This window comes from Hypomesus transpacificus, chromosome 8 (assembly GCF_021917145.1).
Source record: "Hypomesus transpacificus isolate Combined female chromosome 8, fHypTra1, whole genome shotgun sequence".
Lineage (NCBI taxonomy): Eukaryota > Metazoa > Chordata > Actinopteri > Osmeriformes > Osmeridae > Hypomesus > Hypomesus transpacificus.
The window spans coordinates 11524692-11541382 of NC_061067.1; the positions used below are offsets into that span (position 1 = coordinate 11524692).

Sequence of the window (16691 nt, forward strand, 5' to 3'; positions counted from 1 at the left end):
GGCCTCCATAGCACTTGCGCAACAATTAAGTCACAACAACCTGTTGCACTCATGCAACACACCACGTTTGGTTGAAATATCTGTTTGCGTTCCAAAGTAGTGAGTGTTCAAAGTGTTTTTTTTTCTGGTATAACACCACAGGCCTCCTCTGCTCCTCGTAGGAACGATGGAACCCAAGTTTGGTGACAATCGCACAAATGGTTGCTGAGTTACGCTCTTACGTGTCTTTTGCGGCCTCGCCGCCGCCTTTGATCGTCTCTACCGAACAAACGGTTTTGAAAATGGAAAATCCATCCCAACATCTTTGTGAAGCTTGGTCTGAAGATCATCTGTGCCAAATTTAGTAAACATTGGACACAATTTGGGGCGTGTAAAAGGTTTTTACACTTTTCCATTAAATCCAAAATGGCGGCCGCGTCAATTCGGTTGTTATGAAATATTATCGATGGTCAAGCTTGATATCTCACAAGACATCAACCGACAAAGAAATTACTTTATTAAGGTAAACACTTCAACAGTTATTAGCCAAAACACGTTTATGCTTCCGGCCACGCCCCCTTTTAGTCACATGACACCATTTTTGGAGGACATACTCAGAATATGGTTCCGAGTAGGCATATCAAATTTGGTGTCACTGCCTCAAAGAACTGCTGAGATAAGACTTCATTTCCTGTTTGGTGTCTATTCTGCTGATTTTGATTGGCTCTCACGGACAAACGGTTGTGGGGATCAAAATGGTCTACCATAACTTTTTTGCGGCTTCGTCTGAAGAGCATATCTGGTAATTTTGAAGAAGATTTGACAAAAATTGTAGGAGGAGTAGGCTTTCAGAGGTTTTTGATAAAACCGGAAATAGCGGAAAATCTATATAACCGGAAATTGACGCCATGGTGTGCATTGAACTCGGCTTGATCCAGGGAATCCAATGGTACCTAATTTTTTTAAATGGGTCATACGGTTCAAAAGTTGCGTGTGTAAACACAAGTCCAACTTTGACCCGTTGGTGGCGCTAGAGTGCCCAAGTATGGGACATGAAACTTTGTGAATTGGACCAGGGGACTGTCCCCAATGAGTGTGCCAAATTTCACAACTTTCGACCAAGCGCTTATGGGGGCTGCCATAGACACCCAGTCCTAAGAATAATAATAATAATAATAATAATAATAATACTAACAATAACAATAGGTGCCTCGCAGCTTCGCTGCTTGGCCCCTAACAATAGGTTTCCTCCTTACGGAGGAATCCTAAATATAACTGCAAGCAGTAATGGCGGATTCCTCCAAACATTGCGAACCATTGAAAAATGGTTATTCTTGACAAATTGTAACTGTATAGAAAAATCAATGCTGCAGAATTACCAATGGGATACCAAATCTGAAATGCAACACCATCAAGCTCCACAAGGGCCTTTATTTCAAGCCAAGAAGTGAAGGGAGGGGGCTTGGTGAGCCTATCCATTCCAGAAAGACTTGTATCTTTGTGCTTTAGGGCGTGGCCTGTAGCGCCACCTATGGGTAATGGTGGGCCATTTGTGGTATGGTAGTTACTCTTGGCCTATACTATCAATGTTTCAGGATTTTTTGAACTTTTTACCATTGCACACAAAATCAGAAATGCAATACCAACAAGATCCACACGGGCTTTGGTTAAAGTGTGGTTGTTACGCTTGGCCTTTACTATCAATGTTCAGGATTTGCTGAATTTTTTGCCATTGCATACAAAATCGGAAATGCAATGAAACCAAGGTCCTCAAGGGCCGATGCTGACATTCAAGAAATGAGTGGGGGCTTGGTCAGCCAACGCCAACGCAACGTAACGGCACATTTTCATACCCTTTTTCGGGCAAACGGTTTCGAAAATAAGAACACCATGTGGTAGCTTTTGTGAGGCTTGGTCTGAAGATAATCTCTGACAAATTTGGTGAAGATTGGACAACATGTGTAGGAGGAGTAGAGAAAAAAGGTTTTTCAATTAATTCAAAATGGCGGCCGCATCAATTCGGCTATTGTCACAAATGATTATGTGTCAAACACGGGACGTCCCAAGATATGAAGGAAATCATAGTGCAGGGTTGCCGATGTTGTCGTTGTCCCTGGTGAGTTTTTTATACGTAAATAACAAGATCATGTTACATCTAACCAGCGGATGATTTCTTGCAAGTGTGTCAAAGTGGTATGTATTAACACCGTAGGCTTGAATAATAACCGAAGGCGTGAAGCTAGAGAGAGGATGCAATGGAAGATTTCCTACAAAAGCTAGATCTACTACTTCAAATTGAAAACGGAGAAGATATTTAGAGTAAACACAAGTTACTTTACATCTGTGTTCAATATCGTCAATTAAAAGTAAAAACTTTCCAGTTATGAAGCGTTTGTTTGTAGGATTAACTCCAGCTGCAGCAAACCCTTAGCTACCCAAGCCCTGGTTTGGCTGTTCGTGAAGGTCAGCTATGACAGTTGAGCCTCGATTTTTGCAGATTTCTGTAAAACTTGCTAAAATAAAAACAATCTAGCTAGATTATGTAGACTTTAAGCTCAATGTACATACCTTGTTTGGCCAATTTGGTCGATTGTGGACAAAAAGTCGAACCGTTTTTAGTTATGGAGAGCCATCGCGATAGCTCGATAATGAGAAATGTAGGTAGAATCCACACCTCAAACAAGTTAACCAAGACGCAAAACTGTACGTCCAATCCAAAAATAAGGATATTTTTCGAGACCCAAGACTCTGCCGAAACCACAGATATCCTTTATGTGTCTGTGCGGTAAGAAAAACAACTCTTTTGGCAGTTTCCAAAACGTTTACCCAATTCTGCTGTCATGGTGCGTGTCTGTTTGGTTGCCACGGTTATGGCGCAGCTCTGGTCGCTAACGAGCTGGGCAGAGAGAATAACCAACATTTACCTAGCATCCACACCTCAAATAAGTTAACCTAGACGCAAAACTATATGTCCAATCCAAAAAATGAGGATATTTTCGGAGACCCAAGACTCTGCCGAAACCAGAGATGTCCGTTAAATGTCTCTGCGGTCAGAAATACGACTCGACCGGCAGTTTTTAAATCGTCTTCCTTTCGGCCTTCTCTGACGTATTTTACCCACCTCTCTATTGAAGTTAATGAGAGCATTTGAAAGGCTTCTCTTGCCTCAAGGCTCAAAGCTGAAAATCTGTAGATGTGAGCTCTTAAGTAGTTACATTGGCTGAAAGAGGACAAGTTTTCCTACATGTTAAGGTATAACTTGTTTCTGTAAGTTAAACTATATGAACGTCAGAGGAATTTGTTTGACAATTTAGTTGAATATCAGAAAAAGACCAGCCTGCCGGCTGCTCAATCATAAAAATCAAGAAGGAGCTAAATTTGTCATGTATTTAAAACGGTTAAAATTGGCTGAATATTTGAAAAGGCTGAATCATTTGGGAATATCTGAATGTCTTGTGAACATTTTAAAGGTTGAATGGTGTCTCTAGCTGAAAGTATTCTAAAGTAGTTAAGTTTGAAGAAGCTTTTTAATGATTTGAAAGGATTTACCATTACTTTTAATGGGAGAATAATTTGCACAAAAACCTTAATTCTTTCAAAAGTATAAAAGTGAGAAATACCAAAAGTCATAGCCAACATCTCCTGAAGGAGCTGAACGTTTTGATTCCAAAATTGTAGGAATCGGTGAAAATATGTTTGTTAAAGGCCAAAAAACGGCGGAAGAACTCAGAAGTTGAAAAACTGAATTCTGCATTCTCACAATAATATACATGTGAGATAACAAAGGTTCTCTTGCCGATGGCAGGCACACCCAATTACAAATTGCGACAGGAAACGGTAACGTTAGCTTTGGTTTTCATCAGGGAATTAAAGCACATCAAATCACAGTCTTAATATTGTCTCCCGGCGTATAACTAAGCAAATTACATTTTGTTCGAGATCGCTCGGCTGAACCAGGAAAAGATATTCCATGTCTGCCAATGCCAGCAGGCGCAGAAAGTGGGAGGGGATAGATAGAAACGCAGAGTTTGGCATGGAAAACCTGCTAGCGAGCAGGTTAGTTTCACTGCGTAAGTTACCATGGAAACTTACCAAAAGGTTTCGTTACCTCTCTTTCTGGAACGGAATCCTTGGAGAAAGCCTCTTTTCAGGGTTAAACAACTCAACGTTTTCACTAAACCCACTACCTGGAATACCCCCCTGGTCCGGACTGGGACTGAAAAACGGCCTTTGAAACGTAGACCGGCACACAACCGTGTATTACAGTTTTTTACAGTCGCAATGACACATTTCTTAATTAGGTCACTTTTTCAAAACTCTTCACAGTGAGCACAACAGAAGTATATGTGGCCTAAACTGTGGATCATTTATCATTGCTTTGGCACAAAATGCATTCAATGACTAACTACATATGTTAAATTACATTCATTCTTTTCTTACTTCGACACAACAACCATACTGTTTTCAAAACTGTTAAACTTAAGTTCAAAACAATAACATAATACAAAACTGAATAAGACAGCAATTTGCAATTTCTACAGAAATATTGTAATGAGATACAATACCAGTCAAAAGTTTGGACACATGGGAAAATGTGTCCAAACTTTTGACTGGTACTGTATATTTTGAAACAAAAAATTAAATGGTATAACATGATATCTATGGAAGGGTTGTGCTAGGTGAGGAAAGGGATGCAGAGAGAATAAATCAGCCAACAGTTGTATTGGACAATGTGGCATTTCACCACTCCCGTGCAGTCACCGAGTGGTTGGGAGCCCATCCCATAATGGGGTCACTTTTCCTCCCAATTTACCCTCCAGTCCTCAACCCCATAGAGGAATGATTTTACTCATGGAGGTGGAAGGTTTATGACCACCATCCACATGATCAAATGTCCTTCCTGGACGCAAAGAATGCTGGATGCCTGGACATATCAGCAGAAGATTGCCAGGGATGGATCAGGCATGCTAGAAGATTCTTTCCTAGGTGTATTGCCCTAGGCCTAGATGACATAAGATGTGATGTGGATGACAAATGCAGAAGACCGAGTACATTAGCATTCCTATTTGTATCTGTAAATTGTGTGTATACAAATTCTTGTATTCTAGAATTAAAAAGGTAAAATACAGTAAAAAATAAAATAAAAATATTGTGGCCGTTTATTGTTGCCAGCCTAAGGCACACCTGTGCAAAAATCATGCTGTCTAATCATCATCTTGATATGCCACAACTGTAAGGTGGATGGAAGTGTGTCATTTATAATTTTGTTCAGTGTATGAAATGATTTGGTAGTTTTAGTGCATTTTGAATGTGAAATTAACTGCTGTGCCGAGCTGAAAGTTGGTTAGGAGAACTGTGTGAAGAGTTTAGAAAAAGTGATCTAAGTATTGAGAAATGTGTCCTAGCGACAGTAAAAAAGGGTATTATTATATATATATTTGTTTTGAATTATGCAGCGGCCGTTTGACCGACCGTTCGGGAAATCTGACTCTCCCGACAGCCAGTCCGACCCTGGTCAGAACAGTGTGTGTTTGTGTGTGTGTCTGGTGGAAGCTCGCTCTGGGAGACATGTCAGAGCACAGAGACAGCCGTCAACAACACTGGACCCATCTCCAGCTGGCCCAGGACACACACTCACACACACACACACAAACACATGTTTTGTCTATCAATCCTTCTATTTAGAATTCTGTCATATTTAAAGTCCAGTCTTCTCTAACCCCTAACTTCAACCCTAACCAATTGTAACCCTATCCCAAACCTAACCTTAACCCTAACCTTAACTGAAAAACCTGAACTGAAAAACCTGACCTGAACCCTAAATCTCAGCCTAACCTTAAGCTTGACATTTAAAAATGTTTCCTTTACAGTATTTTACAATCGCTATGACAATTTTTTCAATACTTTTAACAAGTTTCCTCAACTCTTGATACAGTTAGCACAACAGCCGTCTGTTGGCTATACAATAAACACATTTATTGTTGCTTTGACACAAAATGCATAGAGTAAACACAAATGTAAAAAGCTTGAACTTATTTTACACACAAGCTCAACTAAGACCAAAACAATACATTTTTACTGCCAAATTTACTAATGTTATTTACCAACTTGGCATTAATTTAGGTTAATAATCCTGGAAAAAAATTAATGCAGTATCCCAATCAACGCTTGTAAAATCAAAGCAGTTTAACCAAAAATACACACCTATGCGTGCTCTTCTGAGCTTGCCAAATAGCCACTGCAGCACGCACACAGAAGTCCAGGTGTCGGACTCGGCACACAAGTCAGAATTGAGGAAGGCTAAGAAAACATTACAAAACTAAAGAAAGTTTCTAAATGATAAGCCTACCGATCATCTTATTTTTACTAAAACATAAAACAATATTACATGAAGCTAAAAATAAATTGTGCGCTTGCATTAACTATAGATGTCCCTGCCAAAGCTGATATTAAACTTGCGTCCCTGAACTGTTGTATAGTGGGTTAAGCGAGGGGAGTTTCTATAGCCTAATAGTGTTTTGAGTGCAACACGCTTGGAAGAAAAAAAAAGGGATGTGAATAGGGGCCTGTGCCCCAGTACAGCTTTATTTATAACAACGCCACTGGTAGAGAAGCTTCAAAAGAAACTGCATTGCAAAAAATTATCTATGAGTTCAAGTCTTTTATTTGTCAGGTACACAGAACAACACAAGGTTAGACTGGGCACTGAAATTCTTAAGACAAGACAACGCAAGCACCTGGCATAAAATTTACATTTACATTTAGTAGACGCTCTTATCCAGAGCGACTTACAGTAAGTACAGGGACATTCCCCCCGAGGCAAGTAAGGTGAAGTGCCTTACCCAAGGACACAACGTCATTTGGCACGGCAGAGAATCGATCCGGCAACCTTCTGATTACTAGCCCGACTCCCTCACCGCTCAGCCATCTGGCCCCCAGAACATCATGACAGAACATATAAGTACACAGAACATAATTTACATCTATGCTGAGCTTAAATAAGTGAAACTTCCTAAATATACAGATAGCAATAAATAATCCCCTTACCGAAAGAAAATGTATTTAGCAATATATGATTTGAAATACATGTTAATATATTGTAATATATTATTTTCCATTACATTGACCAATATATTATATATGGAAATACATGGGATAAAATATTGATGATAAATATATTACTAATATATTATAAACTATAATATATATTCATGTAATATATTGCAATATATTGCAGAATACAGCAATGATTGCCGTTTTCCATATATTGCAATGTATGAAACATGAATATACAATATATGTGGTTATATCTCCCAAAATATATGCAATTATGTATTCATAAATAACCACCATAATCTATGCCGCTTTATATGGGAAAATGTATGGGTAATATATGTAAAGATATAGTGTCACATGTATGCTTCATATATGGTAGAATATATTTTAAATATATGTTAAATTATATGGAAATGTGTACATATGAGAACATGCCCATACAATGTACAGACATATATGGTGATATTTACATTTAGTCATTTAGCAGACGATCTTATCTAGTGACTTACAGTAAGTTACAGTAAGTACAGGGACATACCCCGAGGCAAGTAGGGTGAATTGCCTTGCCCAAGGACACAGCTTCATTTTTGCGCCTCCAGAATCGAACCGGCAACCTTCTGATTAATAGCCTGATTCCCTAACCGCTCAGCCATCTAGAAGGTATTCGAATAAGGTTGTCAACGGCAGTATTTCAAATGGAATCCCGATTCAAACCGTACCACCTGCTAACTGAAAATTTGCCCCCTAAACACGTAAATACTGTAAGATTTACATTTATTTAGGGGGAAGTGGCTAATTCAAAAGAGGTTTGCTGGAAGCGATCATTGTCATATATTTCAAATATTTTTCCATATAATTTTACCCATATTTAAAATATATTCCACAATATATTGAACACATATCTGTACATGTATTTCACGTATATCTTTCCATATAATTAGGATTCCCCCATCAGGAATAGGCTTTAAGGTGACTTCCCCCTGAAGTACCCTGCAAAGTTTCACCTTAATATGTGAAAATATGACTGAATTAGAACTGTTTGAGCTTGGACCAAATGTGACTATGATTGCCATAGGAAAAACGTCTTATTTTATTATTCAGTAACTGAACACTGCAAAGTCTAGATCTTGGAATGGCTCAATTGGATGAGAGGTTGTGCTGGTAACCGAAGGGTTACAAGGTTCTACTCCAGACATAGGCGTTTTTTTTTTTTTTACAAAACAGTTTCTAGTTTTCTGTATAATCCCGGTGTAACTATCTATTATCTCAATTTTACAATATTTTGCCATTTTGAAGAAGGAATTCGCCATTGCTGCTTACAGCTATATTTTGTACATATAATTCAAATATATTCTACCATATATTAAACATACATGTGACACTATATCTTTACATATATTACCAATACGTTTTCCCATATAAATTGGAATACATTATGGTGGTATTTATAGATTTAATATTGCATATATTTTGGGATATATAAACACATATATTCATGTTGAATATGTTGCAATATATGGAAAACGGCAATCATTGCTGTATTCTGCAATATATTACATGAATTTATATGATAGTTTATAATAAATTAGTAATATATTTATCATCAATATATTATCCCATGTATTTCCGTACAATATAATTATTAAATCCCATATATGGACATATATTGCCTAATATATCACATCATATTTTCCAATATACTGCAATATATTTTCCTTCCATAAGGGTCGACTATACTAACCCTAATACAAAAACTTCCTAAATTACAGATAACAATAATTAGTACACTATACTAACCCTAAATGCACATAAAACCAGTTTCAACCCTATAACCTATTCTAATCTATGTGGAGTACAGTACAATAGTGCAAATTTGCAGATCAGTGACTAAGTCAATGACCATACAGGAGCCTGGTGGCGAGGTACAGTGAGGTACAGTAGTGCAATGTTACTGATAGTGCAACCAGTAGCTGAAAGTGACAGAGTATAAGTGACTAGTGTGCAGTAAATCAATGTCCATATCAGTGTCCATTGAGAAGCCTGATGGCCCTTGGGTAGAAACTGTTGTCCAGTCTGCGTGTGCGTGACCGGACGCTGCGGTAACGCCTGCCAGAAGGCAACTGGGTAAAGAGACTGAAGGATGGGTGGGAACAGTCTCTTAGAATCCTGCCGGCTTTCCTTAGGCAACATGTGTGTTAGGTGTCCTGTAGGGCTGGGAGCTTCCTGCCGATGATGAACTCAGCAGAACGGACCACACTTCGTAGGGCCTTGCGGCCCCTGTCTGTGCAGCTCCCATACCACACTGTAATACAATCAGTCAGAATGCTCTCGATAGTGCATCTGTAAAAGTTAGTGAGGATGACTGAGTCCATACCAAACTTATTTAGTCTCCTCAGGAAGAAGAGGAGCTTACGGGCCGCTTTGACCACCTTGTCCGTGTGAACAGACCAGGTGAGGTCATTGCTGATGTTCACCCCGAGGAACTTGAAGCAGCTGACCTTCTCCACTTCCGATCCATTGATGAGTAGGGGTGCATGCTCCTCCTCCTGCCGCCTCCTATAGTCCACAATCATCTCCTTGGTCTTGCTGATGTTAAGAGAGAGGTTATTGTCCTGACACCATGATGTCAGGGAGTCAACCTCCTCTCTGTAGGCTGACTCGTCACTGTCAGAGATGAGGCCCACGATGGTTGTGTCGTCAGCAAACTTAACAAGGAAGTTGGAGCTGTGCGTTGCCACACAGTCGTGAGTGAACAAGGAGAACAGGAGAGGGCTGAGCACACAGCCCTGGGGGGTGCCTGTGTTGGTGATCAGTACGGATGAGGTGCGGTCACCGATTCTCACCACCTGTGGCCTCCCCGTCAGGAAGTGGAAGATCCACTTGCAGAGGGAGGTGCTTAGTCCCAGGTCCACAAGCTTGGAGACCAGTCTGGAGGGAATGATGGTGTTAAATGCAGAGCTGTCGTTAACGAACAGCATCCTCACATATGTATTCCCCTTGTCCAGGTGGGAGAGAGCGGTGTGCATAGTCAGAGCGATGGCATCGTCTGTAGACCTGTTGGACCGGTATGCAAACTGCATAGGGTCCAGTGTGAGGGGCAGCCAGGAGCAGTATGATCCATACACTGTGAGACCTGACACATACAGTACCAGTCAAGAGTTTGGACATATTTTCCCAGACTGGTACTGGATATAAAATAATGTAGTTTAAGGTTTGTATCCTCCAGGAGGGTCTGCTGCTCTGTTTAGCTGGACTATAATACTGTTACCATCAGCTAGATTTGTGTCTGGAGGAGGAGTCGGTTGGTAGATATCCTATGCGTGTATGCCATTACCCCCCCCACACACACACACACACTCACACACGCCCCACGCTAGGGGCTGGGGGAGGTTAGGATGTAGTTGTAAGCTCTCACTGCTTTCAACGGGACAGGCAGCTGGTAGGACTGGTATCTCACTGGTGTTCATTTGTCCATCCATCAGTCTGTCTACCTACCATCCATCCATCCACTCATCAGTCTATTCATCTTTCCACCCACCCACCCATCCATTTATCCACCCACCCATCCATTCATCCATCCATCTACCCTTCCATTTATCCATTCATCCATCCATCTACCTACCAGGTTTCCTATGGAGAGCATGGCATTGAATTCGTCTGTCATGGGGTAGTGCTCCATGGCCATGAAGAGGGTGTTGAGGACGATGCAGACCGTGATGGCCAGGTCCAAGAAGGGGTCCATCACCATGAACTTCACCTGCAGTTTCAGCCTCCTCCAGCAGGGCGAGCCCTCCCAGATCAGGTAGTGGTGGGCAAACCCGTACCAGCAGGGGGGGCACTTCTGACGAGACTCCTCCAGCTCTGGGGGAAGGGAATAGAACCGCATTGGAGAGAGAAACAAACCGTATCTGAATCAAGCAGGAGCTGAGGAGGAAGGAGAGGATAGAAGGAGGAGTAATATGAGGGGCCGTGTAGGCCATGAGAGGTTACATTTACAGTTCATGTGAGAGGGTTCATTTTCACTTGTACATGTCAGAGGTCAAATTTTCAGTTGTGTGTGAGAGGTTACATTTTCTGTATGTGTGTGAGGTGTTCACAGTGGTATAAGAGAGGTTCTCACTCATGAGTATGAAAGGTTTTCAGTTGTCATTGTGTGTTTGCATTTTCACTGGTGTATGTATGAGGTAGTGAATTTCACTGTAATTCAGTAGTGTTTGTGAGAGGCAAAAGGTCTTCAATAGTGTGTATGAGAGGTGAGTTATTATATTATATAATTATGGCTTACACAGCCCCTCAGAGGAATCTTTCTTTCATTGTTTATTTTCTATGTGCAGCAAGCACCCCAGGCATTGTCCATGTGTGTGCATGCGTTTATGTGTGTGTGTATGTGTGTTTTCCAGCATAAGGTGTTATCCTGGTAACCCTGATTACACACATTCCTGCTGTAGGCCACGACTGCTGAGTCACACACACAGACACTCACACACGTACAGACACACATACACACAGACACGCAAACATGGACACACACATGTACAGCCATGCACACATCAACACACAAACGTACAGACACGCACACATGAACACACACACAGACACGCACACATGAACACACACACAGACACGCACACATAGACACACACACAGACATGCACACCTGGACACACAAAGACACACACTCACACATACATACATAGACACACTTGACAACAGCAAGGTGTGTGCTGTAGAACTATGCATGCTGGTGCATCTGTTTTGCACCAGTAACAAAAGACGAATCCGTCTAGAAGCTTCAGTCTTCTAGAGAGTCTTCCACCCCTCCTCCAACCTCTCACAGTACAGTCACACAGAAGAGAGAAAACCCAGACCCAGTGAATCATTCATCTGATGAGTGGTGCTGTGTGTGTGTGAGACTGTGTGTGGTGCTGTGCATGCGGTTTTGTATTTGTGATACTGTGTGGTGCTATGTGTGTGGTTCTGTGTGTGGTACTGTGTGTGGTGCTGTGTGTGTGGTGCTGTGTGTGGTGCTTTGTGTGGTACTGTATGTGGTGCTGTGTGTTTTGCTGTGTGGGGCTGTGTGTGTGGGGCTGTGTGTGTGGTGCTGTGTGTGGTGCTGTGTGGTTCTGTGTGTGGTGCTGTGTTTGACCTCACCCTCCATGGCGTCGGTGAGGTAGCTTGTGGCGCTGAGGGCGCGGTCTCGCTGGCCGTCTTGACAGTATGGGTGGGGCAGCAGCATGGTGCTCAGCTCTGTGGTTGAGCTCGGGCCCTGCGCACAGGAAGTACAGGGGTCAAGACAGGAAGTGCAGAGATCTGGAAAGGAGCAGCATCTTTGTATCTAAGACCAGGTCACTAAGTCACTGAGACAAACCCAACTGCAAAATACCGAAGCATTTGGTCTCGCACACGCAGACTGGACTGGACAGCGATATTCCACTAATTGTACCCCACGTCTTTAGATTAGTGTAGGTTTATAAGGTTAGTATAGGTTATTATGTGTATTAGAGGTTTAGTATACTGTATTGTATATTTTATATTATTTTGTATATTTAGGAGGTTTATTATATTTTAGCTTATCATAGATGTAATCTATGTTCTGAGTACTTATATGTTATGTTATGCCAGGTTGCTTTGCGATGTCTTGTCCTAACAATTTCAGTGCCCAGTCTGACCTTGTGTTGTTCTGTGCATCTGACAATAAAAGACTTGAACTTGAGAGAGAATATAAAAATAGACAGATTCCATCCTGTCTCCTCTGACTCTATCCTACACACACACGCATGCACACACACACACAGTCGCATAGTTGAACACCGTCATCATCCAGACAAGGCCACATCAAACACTTCCTCCTCCACCATCACGCTCCTCCTCCATCATCACACTCCTTCTCCATCACACTCCTCCTTCTCCATCACACTCCTTCTCCATCACACTCCTCCTTCTCCATCACACTCCTCCTCCACCATCACACTACTCCTCTTCCTTCTCCATCACATTCCTCCTCCTGCACCATCACACTCCATCACACTCCTCCTCCTCCTCCACCATCACACGCCTCCTCCTCTTTTTCCATCACACATCCCCTCCTCCTCCACCATCACATGCCTCCTCCTCTATCTCCATCACACTTCCCCTCCTCCTCCACCATCACACTCCTCCTCCATCACACTCCTCCTCCACCATCACACTCCTCCTCCATCACACTCCTCCTCCTCCTATACCATCACACTCCTTCTCCATCACACTCCTCCACCATAACGCTCCTCCATCATACTCCTCCTCCACCATCACACTCCTTCTCCATCACACTCTTCCTCCTTCTTCTCCATCACACTCTTCCTCTTCCTTCTCCATCACATTCCTCCTCCTCCAGCATCACACTCCTCCTCCACCATCACATTCCTCCTCTGTCTCTGTTCTTGTTAGCACCTGACTAGAGATGCTGGTTTATGGGATGGATGTAGGTAACCATGGCAACAGTGTTCTATGTCTGAGGCTGGAGTCTCTCTGTGTTAGGGACAACCCTCTCCTGCAGCCTTACACCCCCACCCGCCACCTACGGTCTTCTTCAGACAACTGCCTGGTGGTCCCACCTCTCAAGACCGCCCGGTCCCAGCACAAGCTCTTCTCCTGCCTGGCACCCCAGTGGTGGAATCAACTCCCCACCTCCATCAGAGACACGGACTGTCTCTCCACCTTCAAGAGAAGGCTCAAGACGCACTTGTTCCGGGAGTACAATGGTACTTAGGAATGGTTTGCTGAACCCAACGCTAGTTTCCTCAAGGATCACAATGACTCTTGCTTAGACTGTTGCTCTTGTTGGTTAGTGGTAGCTGATTTAAACTGTTGTATTCTATTTTAGTTAATCCTATTTTTATTGCTTTCCTACAGGTACACCTGCACTTAGAGATTAATGTTGTGTAATTTTAACTTGTTTAACTACATGCTCTTATGGTTTCTTCCCTTTAGCACTATTTTTTGGTTGTTCACAATATGTACTTCTTGTTTTTGACTACCCGCAATGCTGTGGGGCTATCTTGTTGTTATTATCAGTGACCTATGCACTTTGTAAAGCTCTCTCTTGGAAGTCGCTTTGGATAAAAGCGTCTGCTAAATGAATAAATGTAAATATAAATGTAACCCACAAGCCCAGTCATTATACATGTCCAATCAAACAATCTCACTCCCACTTTCTGCTGTCAGACATGGGTGAACCACAAGCTCCACGTCTCCACGACAACAAACACACGCCGGCCCACCATTATCCAGCATTTGTTGCCATTGAATGTTGCCATGGTAACGATTCCAGGACAACTGAGCGTCCGACACCCTCCCCCTTTCTGGCCTGACACACACATGCACATCCATCTCTCTCTCTCTTTCCAACCCCCATCTTCCTTCTGTGTGTAAGTGTGTGCGTGTGGGTGTGTGTGTGTATGGTGTCATAGCATTAGCAGCTAGGTACCGTATTTTTCGGAAAATAAGTCACATTTTCTATAAGCCGCACCCCACCAGAATGGGAGCTTTGTGTTTGTAAATCTGAGTATAAACCGCACTGGAATATATGCCGCACTTGATACGGGAACAATGATACCAAGCAATGCACGGGTATAGGCAATTTTACAGCATGCTAGTAAGTGCGGATTGTATGTTTTCTATTGCCCGGGATTTAATATTTACCTTAAGACGCTAGAGTTCAAAATGTTTCCGATGGTCCCCAAAGCATAAGTTATTTTTCAGAAACGGTAGCTAGCTAGCTTTAGTTGGTTTCTGGGCTAAGTTAGCTAGCATAATACTCGTAGCAATGCTACTACCTGCTAGTGTTTCTTGTTAGCCTTCTCATAAGCACATTTTGAAGCCATACTGAAGCGTTTGTGGCATAGTTTTCATCCATCGGAAAATTTTCAGTTCGAATGTTCGAAATGTTACGCTATGAGACCCCCATTTGAACGATCACGTGCGACACTACTCCTTAACGGGTTAAATACTGTGTGAGAGCATAGTGCATGTAAAACGACTAGTCCTCCTCTGTGTATCCTGTGACTTCAGGCTACCCTGAGGGACCCAAGATCAATGAAACTAGCCAAGCAGTGACTAGTACCTAGTATACTGCATGCTGTCTCTCTCTCTCACTCACACACACACACATCTGCACTCTTCTCTCTCACACTCCGGAGCAGTGTCAGACTCAGCCTGGGGCAGAGTGAATTAAACACACACATCACACACACACCACACACACACACCACACACACACACACACACACACACACTCACACACACCCTAACACCTCTATATGAGAATACTCACACTCTCTTCCTGAACCTTCTCCATGGTGCATGCTGGGAGCCCTTGTGGGGAGACCCCGTTGTGGTCCACAGCCATGAACACCCTGCCGTTGATGTTGAGGCAGGGGGGCTGAAACACCCCTGACCCCCTGCTAGCCGTGCTGTACGTACTGGGCCGTCGTCGCGATGACCAGGGCAGGATCAGTGACCCTCGTCCTTCGACCTCTCCCGGGACACTGTACTCATCATCCGCCATGTCACCCTCTGAGTCCTTGTTCCTCAGGCGGAAGTTGAAGATGCTGAGCTGGCTGCCCCTGCGCGTTCGCAATGAAAGGGTATGCTGGAGGAGGGGGTGGGGGGGCTGTGCGTGTGTGTGTGGGGGTGGGGACGGACAACAGGTGAGAACACAGCCAGACCAGTGTCCTATAGGTATCAGACCGGTTCAGACTTATTGGGTGTTGGACAAGACTTACAACAGCATGACTGCAGCATTACAACATGATTACACATTCTGCTCTCCCACATGTTGTCAACATCCCTCAGAATTCCACAGTTTGGTCAAATGGATCTGACTATGCGTGAGAGACAAATGAAGCTATGTAAGATGGGATCCAATTTACAGTTTTTTCCGATTGCTTAGACACAAAAATTTCAAATAACACACAGTTAGTGAAACCTGACACTCAAGGAGCAAACCAGCAGCCCAGATCTGCACAACTATAAGCACATTCTCAGCCTCACAGTATTTGCAAAATACTACACACAGTGTTTCGCAAATCACTAAACACACTTTTCTACATTACACACAGACATATAATATTATGTCACTTACAGTTTTTCTAAATTGCTAAGACAACTTCTTGAATGTGTACTGTGTTTTCTCTAAACTCTAAACACACATCTTCATATTTACACTGTTTGGCCAAACCCTTGACTTTTGACAAAAAATCACACACTGTAGTCAAAACCATATTATCTGTCTTAAAAACCAAACTTTGCATTCAAAATACACACAAAGCCCTCAAATGAAATCAACCTTCTGAAAACCCTTTACACACTGCTGGGAGGAATTGAAAACACTATTATAAAAAGGTTTTCATGAACCCATAACTATAACGTGTCCCGGAATTTGAGATATGTTCCACCTCGTGAGTTTGACATGATGTAAATCATAAAAATTGCTAATATTGCAATTGTCCTTACAGGATATTTATTTTATATTTACATTCTACAGCAATTGCATTTTGAGCTCTTGTTGCTGTAGTGGTCACATTATACAAATAGTAACACTGTTAGTCAACAACACAAATTCATTACTGTAAATTATAATTTGGGGAACAAAGACAATTTTCACCTGGAACAGGGCT

At 42.3% G+C, this 16691-nt stretch overlaps 1 protein-coding gene across 5 annotated transcripts in view; it reads right to left on the minus strand.

Moving 5' to 3' along the window:
* The window catches only part of LOC124470297 (sodium channel protein type 4 subunit alpha-like), a 285750-nt gene that overhangs the window by 162319 nt on the left and 106740 nt on the right, over positions 1-16691 (minus strand). For all 5 annotated transcript variants that reach the window (XM_047024114.1, XM_047024115.1, XM_047024113.1 and 2 more), the window contains 3 exons: positions 15347-15685; positions 12187-12301; positions 10658-10896 (listed from right to left, as the gene is read on the minus strand). In XM_047024114.1, coding sequence (XP_046880070.1) covers positions 10658-10896; positions 12187-12301; positions 15347-15685 — 693 coding nt within the window. The remainder of the gene's footprint in view (positions 1-10657; positions 10897-12186; positions 12302-15346; positions 15686-16691) is intronic.